At 44.4% G+C, this 13,254-nt stretch overlaps 1 protein-coding gene across 1 annotated transcript in view; it reads left to right on the forward strand.

The window, feature by feature from the left end:
• Positions 1-1,229: 1,229 nt before the first annotated feature.
• LOC148435807 (lateral signaling target protein 2 homolog) overlaps positions 1,230-13,254 on the forward strand; it is a 48,337-nt gene continuing 36,312 nt past the window's right edge. The window contains exon 1 of the mRNA XM_088465441.1: positions 1,230-1,617. Within this exon, the coding sequence (XP_088321567.1) occupies positions 1,576-1,617 (42 nt within the window). The 5' untranslated portion in view covers positions 1,230-1,575. The remainder of the gene's footprint in view (positions 1,618-13,254) is intronic.

Below are 13,254 nucleotides of genomic sequence, written 5' to 3' on the forward strand. Positions count from 1 at the left end.
ACCCAAAACAGCTATCTAAGGTGATCCCGGGGACAGCAGTAGCTCCCCCTCACTAACTTGGTCTGCTCCCCATTCCGGCACAGCTATCTAAGGTGATCTGCGTCCCTTTCCGGCTATCTAAGGTGGTCTGCACCCCGTTGCAGCACCTGGAAGGGCTATACAGTATAACTTGGTCTGCTTCCCATTCCGGTACCCAGAATGGCTAAGGTGGTCTGCGTCCCGTTCCGCTATCCAAGGTGGTTTGCGTCCTATCTAACTTGGTCTGCTCCCCGTTCTGGCACCCAGAATGGAAGGTGGTCTGCACCCCATTCTGCATTCTAAGATAGTCCGGATCGGCTATCTAACATGGTCTGCACCCCATTCCAGCACCGGGACAGAACGGCTATCTAATGTGGTCTGAGCCCCATTCTGGCACCCGGAACGGCTATCTAAGGTGTTCTATGCCCCGTTCCTACACCCGAAATGGCTGGGTAAAATGGTATGTGCCCTGCGTCGGCATCCGGAATAACTGGATAATGTGGTCTAACCCACATTCTGGCTAGCAGAACTGATGATTAATATAGTCAAAAGTTCAATTGTGAAACATTGTGCACAATAAATGGAGTTTTTTTTTATTCTTATTAAACAACTGATTGGCATTCCTAATCACTCAGTTTAGGATTACACCCTTTAACCACCCACCGTTAACATGCATTATTAATTCCTGTATCTAAAACAGTATTCTAGACACCTGCACACACACACCCCCCTCCCTCGCCGTATGCAGCAAGTGTTACATAGATCTGAGCTGTAGCTCCAGCAGCCATCACCGTGCTCCCCCTCTCTCCCTCTGTCTGGGAGTAGCAGCATCAGCGGGGTAGCACATTGGCTGTAACTTCTCCCTGCATAGTGCCCCCGGGTGACAGCAGCGCACAGACAGAACCACTGTGCAGGCACTGCAGGGCTGACAGTCCGAGAGCAGCAGCAGGGTGCGGGGAGAGCCGGCTGGCGGCAATGTAATCGCTCTCTCCCCGGTGACAGCCAGTCACTGACAACCCTACCACCGAACGGGAACACGCTTACACAGCTCCTTAGCGGCAGAGGTCGCTGCAAGCAGCTGGTCCGGTCCGGCGTTCCGGATTTGGTCCTGTCCGGCTTTAACCGATCCCTTGTACGAAGAGAGTCGTTGGGATGAGGTGTAGCAGAGTTGTAATAGGGGTAGATGTACTAAGCTCTGGAGATACTTGATCTCTCTCCAAGGCTTAGTACATCTCCCCCGTAGTGAGGTATAGGAGCTGGTGTAAGAGCAGAGTCGTTGCGGTGAGGTGCAGGAGCAACCTCCCTGACCAATGCAGGTAACTCTGCCCAGGCAGACATCGGCCGGCCCACCATACCCCGTCCTGGGACTGTCAGGCCACGCCCACTGTCCGGGAGCAGCGAGGCAGCGTCTCCTCCCCGCCCTCCCCTTGTTCCCAGGTCTGAGTCGGAGTGACGTCTGCCCGCGGCCACTCATTGTTGGAACAGGTGAGAGCCGGGAGTGCAGCCCAGTGACTACAGGAAGCCCGGCTCATACACACCTATAGCAGCAGCGGCAGCATGTTACCCTCCGTGCTGAGAAGATGGTTGAATAGACCTAAGGTAGGAAGCTGAGTACACCGGCTGCCCAGCACACCCCTTTCTGATTCAGGGATATAGTACTCATCACTCTCGCTAATTTCCCTTTACTTTCTGACTGCTGTAACCCCGTGCCCACCCCATGCATCCATCTGGTGTTCACTCTTCCTGAGATATTGCTAAGCTGCTGTGCAAGTTGTAGGCTTGGAGGTGTGATTTTTGTTATAGTGGTTTGATTTTTGTTGCTGTGGTGTGGAATATGAAGTGTTAATGTATGTGTAGTACCTGATAAACCTGTTCAAGGGATCTGAGCCTGTGTGGAAATACACTCATGGAGAAGAATTACAGAGTGATGGCTCAGCAGGTATGTACCCTGCCAGTCTTCCTTTGTTCCTTTTAAACACATCACCCTGGTGTTGAGGGATCTCTGCAGGAAGAATGACATATGTCCGCAGTTCTAGCAGCTTGTAGCCTGTGTAATGTGTATGTATAAAGTGCTCCATGAGGATTCAGTATGATTTACCGCCGGCCTAACCTCCCCCCGGGGGTGCCTAACACCAACCCCACCCCCTTCCTCTAGCCTAAACCTAACAATCACGGGGGTTTTAACCTAACCCTAAGAACACCCCCCCCCCCCCCCCCCCCCCTCGGGAACCCTAAACCTAACTCTTCGGATTTCGACACCTGCCATTTAACACTTGCCGGGATTATACAGTCAAGAAACCGGCGTTTGGGATTCCGTCCATCGGCTTCCCGACTTTTTATCCTCCATGAGTAAAGGGCTGCAGATAGATCCCCTTCAGTAGATGTACGCTGACGTCATCCGTTACTATCCATGTGGGAATAGTAACCTGTGGCAAGCAAAGCGAACCATTGTGCCCAGAGCGCGGCAAGCGAAGGGTCCAAATTTCTACTATTGGTGGCCAGTGGAGACAGAATAATGGCGCTGTCAAGGCATGGAACTGTACTTCTGCCCTCACTTCACATCATGTCCAGTACATCCAGGGGCGTTTTAAGAGAGGAGGGGGCCCATTTGCACCCTCCATTTGGGCTCACTCCTCTCTGTCAGCGCAGTAGATTCTGGCTTCATGCCGTGATCTACTGCGTATGTGCTGGTCTCTGGGAAAATGTCGCTGCCATTTTTACAGTGAAAAATGCAGGACACTGCTATCTGTGGAAAGGTAAATATAACTAACTATGGGTGTACGGTGTGGGGCCCCTGGGCGCCACACACTCTGCACCCATTATAAATACGCCCCTGGTACATCTCCTGAAGGAGATCTATACACAACCATGAGTAAAGTGTCTTTAACATGTGGCTTGGTAGCACAGTGCTATAGAATGTTGTTGCTTTAAAAGTTTAAATAATACCTTGATAATGCGCAACATAAGTAAACCTAACTTGGCAGTAGTGTGAAAACAAAAAGTAAAATGTAACTACACAGTATTCTTGCTTTTGAATTCTAAATTTCATTGTTTCACCTTAAGGCTACTTGGGTACATCATGTGATCTCCATTTTTTGGAGGTCATACCACCTGCAGTACCATTCTTCATCATTTATTTTATGGGACATGTTCAGTTAGATGCAAGGATTCATTCGTCTTCATATTAGGGTAGTAAAACTTTGCTTGCTTGTGCACCATAGAGCTGTAAGCAAAATTAAGCATAGTTTTTCATACCAGAATGGAGTGCAGCCACATTACATGAAAATCATATTTCACAATTATACAATATAAAGCTGGGAGAACCCCCATGCAGATGGCAAACATAAAGCTGGGGTACACACTATGCAGCCCATTTATCATAATCGTGTTTGCAATGTGATCTGGGGGCAATACTAGTGCCCATGATCGCATTGCAGGATGCAATGATAGCGCAGGAATGTCTCTGATATCTGCTGTGGTCCATCTGAGAGATACTAAATATTTGCTGGTACCCCCAGGTATTTTTGGGGAATGCTCCACAAATATTTAATGACAAATAGGCCCTCATATGATTCTCGGCCTGACATGATTCTAGGGGCAATAATTATGTAGTGTGTACGCAGAACCAGGGCAAGGCGGTCGGTGTAAAAGCCATCGGATCAAAAAGGGGGTGCACCAAAAATCCAAATATGCTGGGAAAATGCAATGTTGCTTTGAAATCCAAATTCAATTTGCTCAGTGAATTAGCTGTGAAAACATTTCGCACTCGAGCCAATTCGCTCCTAAATTAAATGAGCCCATAGTCTAGTGTGAATTTTAAGGTGGTAATCCATATTTTTACACTCTTATACTGGGCATACGCTATACAATTATCTGTCCAATCTGGCTGGTTGTAATGAAAACCTGGTAATGTATGGGAGTAAATGACAATCGAACATTTGTTCGCAAACACTGAAAAACAATCAGAAATGGACGTTCAGCCAAATTGGTTAAATATAACAAATTAACCAAGTTGAATAACCGTTTTTTGTATGTTGTCCAGTGTTTAAAATCATATAATCAATTGTCATTGCTCCCATACGTTACCAGATTTTCATTCCAACCAGCCAGATTGGACAGATATCTGACAGACAATTGTATAGTGTATGCCCAGCATTAGGGGGGTATTCAATTGCCCCTCCAGAGCAATTCAATTAGCGGGGATTGCCCGGTGCATGAGCCGATCTGGGGCCTGGGGCAGGCTGCTGGGCTGGCCACTACTTTTGATACTGCCGCCCCAGTCTCTGTCTGGACCACTCAGACCTCACCTGACACTGGCAGCTCCTCGGACCGGTGTCATCCACATCCAGTCCTGTATCCACCGCGCCACTCCTTGCCGGCCAGTCCCACCACACAGCAGCTCCTCACTGAAGTCTGTGAGCCTTGGGCGGGGAGACATCATGACGTCTCCATCTCTCCTGTCCCAATAGTTTGCCAGGAGTCGGGACGTCAGAAGGCGGCGGGGAGGCTGCAGCTGTCTGCCTCCTCTGTGCTGGGTGCCGGGGATACGCAGCAGCGTCCGCCCGGCACTAGATTAAAGAGCACTGAACAGACAGAATACTATTATATATGAGATGGTGGGCGGTCGGTGTTCCGCCCTCAGCAATGTTGTGCTCTGTGCGGAGGCACCGACTGCACCACCCTAGCTATGGCCCTGGTCTAAACCTCGCAGCTCATGGAGCGGAAAAACCACAAGATCGGGTTCGCGTGTGGGGAAAAACCTAGTTGGACAATTGACTCAAAAGCTGTTTCATGGACAGGTATGGGCTATTGCTTTATTTCTTTATCAATTAGACAGGCAAAAGGTCTGAAGTTTTTTAAAAGGGGAACATTCAATTGTTTTGTTGCGCCCACTCTTGTTTTGGATGCCTATTACTTTTTGCGCATGACGCGCCCAATGCATCGGGTTTAGACTCTTAAAGCAGCTAAACCTGTCTAAATTATTGGGCGCATTGCCAAAAATGCAGTTTCAGCATCTGAAAACTGGACTTTTCGCTCATTTCTGCTCATCACCTAAGGAGGGAGCGAGCAGAAATAATGGGCACCTGCGTCACTTGTGTCTGTACGGAACAATTGAGAATAGCTCCGTCGGGCTCCGACATTTGCATTTGGAAGCTGTTGCTGTGAACCCACAACCTGTGGTTAAAGGAGCTCTCAATGCAAGTGGAACAGGTCATCCTTAAGCTGGGTACACACTGACAGATACATTGGCCGATCAATTGATCGGCCAATGTATCTGCTGCCCGTCGGGCAGTGTGTATCCGCGATATGTCGGTGAACGTCGGCGTTCACCGACCTATCGCATTGGCTGTGCTGCATAGCTGATGGACAGATATGTCTGCACACATATCTGTCCATCGGCAGGTGCGACAGGCGGTCTGCAGACTGCCCGTACACACACAGCGGCAACCGCGAGGAGGGGGGTGGGACACACCCCCTGCCTGCTGGGACATGCCCCCAACGCGCCCCCTAGTCGCCGGGACCTGCGGGCAGACACAGATGATGTTGGTTTTGCTGTGTACGAACAGCCATCATCTGCAGATCACTCGATCTGCAGATATATCTGAATAGTGTGTACCCACCTTTATTCTGCAAAAATACAACCAATCCATCCTTGAAAGATATAGTGGGAACCTAAGGGGGAACCAAATCAACAGTTTGGCACATTCTGAGAAAAAAAGAAGGCCTGTATGTCTATGGAAGACAACAGAGGTACATGATCACAGGATCCTTTCCATGTTAAAGAAAACCCCCTTTATAATATCCAGCCAAGTGAAGAACATTCTCCAGGAGGTAGGCATATCATTGTCCAAGTCTACCATAAAGAGAAGACTTCACGAGAGCAAATACCGATTGTTCACTGCAAGGTGCAAACATTCATAAACCTCAAGAATAGAAAGGCCAGATTAGATATCTGGCCTTTCCATCTACAAAAAAAAAAAAAAAAAGTCTGCCTAGATCTGCACATCCAATGATATCGCTGAACGATTTCCCTTGAACATTTCTGTAGTGCAGGACAAACGATATTGGGTGTACACACTGACACATATCTGATAGATATCTTTCAGTGAAGTCATCCTGCCACATCTCTGAACATGGAAATTGTCCAAGTTGGCCTGCATGTACGGACGAACATAGATATCGGTATCGTCCATGTGGGAATGTGTATCGTTGCTCGTTCGCTGCTTAAAAATGAACACTATGAACGATTTATCGTTGAACGTTATCGTTCATAGCGTTCATAAATATTGTACCGTGTGTACGCACCTTCGTTCTGGAACAGCATTCTTTGGACAGATGAAACTAAGATCAACCTGTACCAGAATGATGGGAGGAAGAGAAGGTTTGGAATGGCTTATGATTTGGAGCATACCATATAATCTGTAAAAGGTGGGGGCATGGGCATGCATGCCTTCCAGTTGCAGTGGGTCATTATTGTTTATTGATGTGACAAAACAGATGCAGCCAAATTAATTAGTGTATAGTGAGGTTTTAAGTGTATAGGGATATACTGTCTTCTCAGATTCAGCAAAGTTGATTGGTAGGCGCTTCACAGTACAGATGGGCAATGACCCAAAACAAACTGAAAGCTACCCAGTAGCTTTTTTAAGGCAAAGAAGTGAGATACTCTGCATTGGCCAAGTCAATCACCTGATCTCAACCCGATCAAGCATGCATTTGACTTGCTGAAGACAACTAAAGGTGGGTACACAGTGCAAAGATATATCTGCAGATGATGGTCGTTCATATACACTGAACGACCAACATCTTCCAGGAAGCCGCCGGTCCTGCTAGCTGGGCCTTCCCGCGGCTGCCGCTGCATATGTATGGGCGAGTATAACAAAGGAAGAAACCCAGCATTTGTTATGTTCATGGGTTCAAGACTTCAGACTGTCATTGCCTGCAATGGATTCTTGACAAAGTGTTTAAAAACAAACATTTTATTAATGATTGTTAATTTGTCCAATTACATTTGAGCCCCTGAAATAGGGGGCTGTATAAAAATGGTTGCAGTTCCTAAACGATTTATACAGTGTTTTGTTCAACCTCTTGAATTAAAGCTGAAAGTCTGCACTTCAATTGCATCTCCATTGTTTAATTTCAAATCCATTATGGTGAGGAGCCAAAGTTATGAAAATTGTTTGTGTCCAAATACATAAGGACCTAAATATTTGTGTACCCGAATGGTAATGTCAGCGATTAGTGCATCTTATGAGAAGTCATTGTGGTTTTACCTAATGGGGGCTGGATGTCCCTATGCTTCTGATCTTCTAACCATATGCAAAAATAGGATTTTCTAGAGGAGAAATGTAATACATGGTTTTGTAGGGGTGCTCTTACTGGGGTGTTACATAGTTGGGTGTGGGGCTCAGAACTTTTGTCCCTGTAATATGCTTTGATTGTTACACTTCGCTGGAGGTGATTGTTACTCGGCCTATTTTTTTTCAGTGGAAAGTAATTTTACAGTTTCCAGGAATGTGCATTTCAATCCGTGTAATCGGATCATGCAATCCCTAATATCTCACACACCTAATTTAATATATAAATGAATCCAGGACATGCAGTATTTGAGGTGAAAATTTTAAGTTTAAAATAATAAAGGTCTTAATTTGATATTAGGAGGGACAATGAAGCAATGTATTTTAATGCTTTTAATTAGCCTGTGTGTGAGGCGATTAAAGACTTTTGTTTTCTCTCCTTCATAACTATATAGATTATTGTTTTGGTAGTGTCTTTTCAAGCTGATTGACTGCCTGAACCATACCTAGAGACCCAGTCCATGCCAGGTGTATTGTGAATGCAGTACCCAGATATGAATATAGTATCTACACCTAGAAGGGGGGCGATTGAAGCCAATACTGGAAAAGTGGCAACAATTTAAATCTTTCCATCCATTTATAGGTGATCTTAAACTTTGACAGCTGCAAACTGTAGCGACTGACCCTTGTGAACCATGTAGATTAGCACAGTAGAAAAAGATTGCCCATAGAGGGGGCAGGAGTCCAAGTTTTAGACAAATGCATATCTAAACTTTATCTTCTATTTGTGCATTGACAATATTTGCACCCTACTGATTAGGACCGTGTTTTTAACTAATTTTGATCCTGGCTTTTAAACTTTGGTCACATAACACAAGAGTATGCTCACAATATGTAATCGGTAATGTAGGTTACTGGTCTGGTCAGAATTTTATAATCCCTACCTCTATTTTTTTTCTTTATTATGTAAAACGAAGGGAGTTGGCCTCTACATCTAATCATTACAAGTGTGTCTAAATTTCTGTGTGTGTATATATGTATGTGTATATATATGTATGTGTGTGTGTATATGTATATATATATATATATATATTTATATTTTTATTAAGTTTCTTGTATAGCGCAGCATATACCGTTGCGCTTTACAATTGTAAACATTAATAGAACAAAACTGGGTAATAACAGACAGATATATAGGTAGGAAGGCCCTGCTTGCAAGAGATGGATATAGATAGATATAGATAGATTTAATATATATATATATCTATGTGTGTGTGTGTGTATATACAGTCAGGTACATAAATATTGTGACATTGACATAATTTTCATATTTTGGCCTCTATTCACACCACGACAATGGCTTTGAAATGAAACAAACAGGATGTGCTTTAACTGCAGACTTTCAGATTTAATTTGAGGGTAATTGCATCCAAATCAGGTGAACGGTGTAGGAATTACAGCGGTTTCTATATGTGCCTCCCACTTTTTAAGGGGCCAAAAGTAATGGGACTATCAACTCAAAAGCTATTTCATGGACAGGTGTGGGCTATTCCCTCGTTATTTCATTATCAGTTAAGCAGGTAAAAGGTCTGGAGTTGATTCTAGGTGTGACATTTGCATATGGAATCAGTTGCTGTCGACTCTCAATATGGGATCCAAAGAGCTGTCACTATCAGTGAAGCAAGCCATCTTTAAGCTGAAAAATCAAAAACCCATCAGAGAGATAGCAAAAACATTAGGTGTGGCCAAATCAACTGTTTGGAACATTCTTAAAAAGAAAGAATGCATCAGAGAGCAACACCAAAAGACCCGGAAGACCACGGAAAACAACTGTGGTGGATGATAGAAGAATTATTTCCCTAGTGAAGAATAACCCCTTCACAACAGTTGGCCAAATCAAGAACACTCTCCAGGAGGTAGGTGTATATGTGTCAAAGTCAACAATCAAGAGAAGACTTCACAAGAGTGAATATAGAGGGTTCACCACAAGATGTAAACCATTGGTGAGCCACAAAAACAGGAAGACCAGATTAGAGTTTGCCAAACAACATCTAAAAAAGCCATTACAGTTCTGGAACAACATCCTATGGACAGATGAGACAAAGATCAACTTGTACCAGAGTGATGGGAAGAGAAGAGCATGGAGAAGGAAAGGAACTGCTCATGATCCAAAACATACCACCTCATCAGTGAAGCGTGGTGGTGGTAGTTTCATGGCGTGGGCATGTATGGCTGCCAATGGAACTGGTTCCCTTGTATTTATTGATGATGTGACTGCTGACAAAAGCAGCAGAATGAATTCTGAAGTGTTTCAGGCAATATTATATGCTCATATTAAGTCAAATGCTTCAGAACTTATTGGACGGCGCTTCACAGTACAGATGGACAATGACCCGAAGCATACTGCAAAAGCAACCAAAGAGTTTTTTTAAGGCTAAAAAGTGGAATGTTATGCAATGGCCAAGTCAATCCCCTGACCTGAATCCGATTGAGCATGCATTTCACTTGATGAAGACAAAACTGAAGGGAAAATGCCCCAAGAACAAGCCGGAACTGAAGACATTTACAGTAGAGGCCTGGCAGAGCATCACCAGGGATGAAACCCAGTGTCTGGTGATGTCTATGCGTTCCAGACTTCAGGCTGTAATTGCCTGCAAAGGATTTGCAACGAAGTATTAAAAAGTAAAAGTTAGATTTAGGATTGTTTAGTTTGTCCCATTACTTTTGGCCCCTTAAAATGTGGGAGGCACATATAGAAACTGTTGTAATTCCTACACCGTTCACCTCTTTGGATCTTATATTGAGAGTCGACAGCAACTGATTCCAAATGCAAATGTCACACCTAGAATCAACTCCAGACCTTTTACCTGCTTAATTGATAATGAAATATAGAGGGAATAGCCCACACCTGTCCATGAAATAGCTTTTGAGTTGATAGTCCCATTACTTTTGGCCCCTTAAAAAGTGGGAGGCACATATAGAAACCGTTGTAATTTCTGCACCGTTCACCTGATTTGGATGTAATTACCCTCAAATTAAATCTGAAAGTCTGCAGTTAAAGCACATCTTGTTTGTTTCATTTCAAAGCCATTGTGGTGGTGAATAAAGGACAATATGAAAATTCTGTCAATGTCCCAATATTTATGCACCTGACTGGTGTGTGTGTGTGTGTGTGTATGTATATATATATATATATATATATATATATATATAATATTTGGTATGACCATGGTAGGTGTATATAAAGAGTGCAGCAAACAGCTGTAGTGAAAAAACAGTCACTAATCCTTCAAGTGAGATGTGCAGCAGTCATTTTGGAATCCCGTATGGCAGACGGATGGTAGAGTTATGAGAAAAAGGTTTAAAAAGACATGCTCCGGATGGTGTATTACTGTTACAAAGTTGGCAACCAGTGCTCAAAACAAATGTTCGTACCAAATAAAAAATGGAAAGGAAGCTGGTTCTCATCGGCTGGATAACCTTGGAGGAGCTCGCATATGCCCATAAGCCAGTGGTTCCCAAAATCACGGTGCCCTAGAGTATCAATATTTTTTTCAAGGCACCCATAAGCCAAAAGTTTGTTGTTGAGAAATTCAGAAAAAAATGATTAAGTAAACTGTGCTTACCTGTCATCCTTAGATTCAATTATGTGGTGGTGGACAGGGTTGCTCTTCTGTTTGTCAACATATTTTAATGATTTTGCCTCTTACATTGATCATAAATAGTTTGATTTGCTGCTGGACCACCAACCTGAGGTACCCCTGAGAGTGTCCCGAGGCACCCCAGGGTGCCACGGCACACAGTTTGGGAATCGCTGCCATAAGCGAAAAAGAGTGTAGTACTTCATATACAGGTATTGTGGCAATGAAAATAGGACTGCGTAACAGATAATGCTATGGTTATAGCTTGTAGTAGTATGTTTCTGGGGAGTCCTTTTGTGTCCCATTAGTGTTCCATGGATGTATACAGGACGGTTGCACAACAGGCTTTACATCAAATATAGATGATCCCAATCAGTATTTTTTTAAAGGGTTTATTTCAGATACAGTAACAAAGGAACAATTAAGGAAACCTAAAAAGTAAAATAATTAGAAAATATTCTTATCTTATGCAAAGATAGCCCAGTCCTTGCAGGTAACCAAGTCCACAGTTAGAGAGGCTGGGTCAGTGGCCCCAACACGTTTTGTCCCTGAGGAAGTCCCTACCGCTGGCTGTTGGTACACTTGTTTTGAGCAGTGGTTGCCTACTCAGTAACAGTAATACACCATCAGGTGCATATATATATATATATATATATATATATATATATTATAATAGAAATTGTTTTTTACATAAATTGGGGTAAGGGTGCCTTCTCCTGTGGTTAATGGTTGCATTTGTCATGCAGCAGCCAGGTAGTAGTACACTAGTCCAAGGCCTTTGTACAAGTTAACACAGCTGGTTTTATTTGTAGCACAAAGACAAATAAAACACAAAAGAAAAGCTTGCCTTAGCCTATCCGGCTCTAACTAAATAAAATAATCCCCTCTCTGAGTGGAAGGCTCTAACGTCCCTCTCACAAAACAGTAGTATTACCACAGACAGGACTGCAATCAGGAATTGTGGGGCCCAGTACACATGTAACAGACAGTGCCCTCCTTATCCTCCCCGGTTCCCCATCCCGGCTTGTTGGATGCAAAGTTCCAATGAGCCCTGGCGCCAAAAGGAAGTATATGCTATAATGCCCCTTTGCACGTGATACACATATAATTTGCTCCTGCATAGAAAGCCTTCAAATCAGGGGTGTTTTAAGAGAGGAGGGGGTCCATGTGCACACTCAGTGCGGGCCCCCTCCTCTTTCTAAGCGGTTCCACGGCATGTGCAGCAGAGTAATTTCTGGCATAGTGACAGAATCTCTGGGAAAATGGCGTCCGCGCTGGTTTCCTGTGGACAGCAGTACTGCGCATGTACGAGTCATCGCGAAAATGGCCTCCACCATGCAGAGCAGCACTCTGGAGACAGCGGATAGGTAAGTATAAAAACTATATGGGTACAGGGTGTGTGGTGTGGGCCTCCCTGGACCCAGTGGTCTGTGTGCACCACACACCCTGCACCCATTATAGATACGCCCCTGCTGCAAATTCTAACTATTGTATATGAAGCTTCTTGTAATTGTCAGTTTAAAACAATTGCAGCTAAGCAGATCTATGTAGTGTGAGTGCAGCCACACACCCAAACCCCTGTAGCACTACATAGATCTGCTGCAATGGTTTATACTGACAATTACAAGCAGCTTCATACAGTTAGAGCTATTAGCTCCTGTGTAAGAGGCTGCAAATTCTATGTGTAAGGTGTCTGACTGCAATGTGAGAGGTGAAAGCACGGCGGATGAGCGAGGTGAGGAGTGAATACCCACCAATCTATGTACGCTGCACATTGTATGAACGCAGCTTGCCGTTATCTGAACAATGTTCTGCTGGATTGTTGAGATTTAGAAAAAAAATCTGGGTTCGGAGGAGCTGTGAGGATGAATATGGAACTACATGAGTTTATATACAGTCGAGTCACATTATTTCGACCATCTCCTACATTTGACGTCGGCAGCGCGTAGCCCATGGAGTACGTCATGTGCCGTGCGCTGACTTGGTAGATATATTAGGTGTGCTATAGGCCGCCTGCAAACATCACTCGTTGCTGTCATGGGTAAAAGGAGTGATTTATCCGAGTTGCAAAAAGGGATGTTTATTGGCTTTTGGTCCAAGGGTGGCAGTATTTCTGAAACAGTGCAGTTTGCGAACTGTTCACATGCTGCTGTGGTGAAGGTGTATCGTGACTGGACAAATGGCACCATTGCAAATAACCGACGTGGAAACTGTGGAGCACCACGTGCCATTGATGTGAGAGGTGAACGTCTGCTATGAAGGTGCATGAGGGCCGACGGACACACTACAGTGAAGCA

The sequence above is a fragment of the Taudactylus pleione genome, unplaced genomic scaffold (assembly GCF_031769625.1).
Source record: "Taudactylus pleione unplaced genomic scaffold, aTauple2 ptg001990l, whole genome shotgun sequence".
NCBI classification, from domain to species: Eukaryota; Metazoa; Chordata; class Amphibia; order Anura; family Myobatrachidae; genus Taudactylus; species Taudactylus pleione.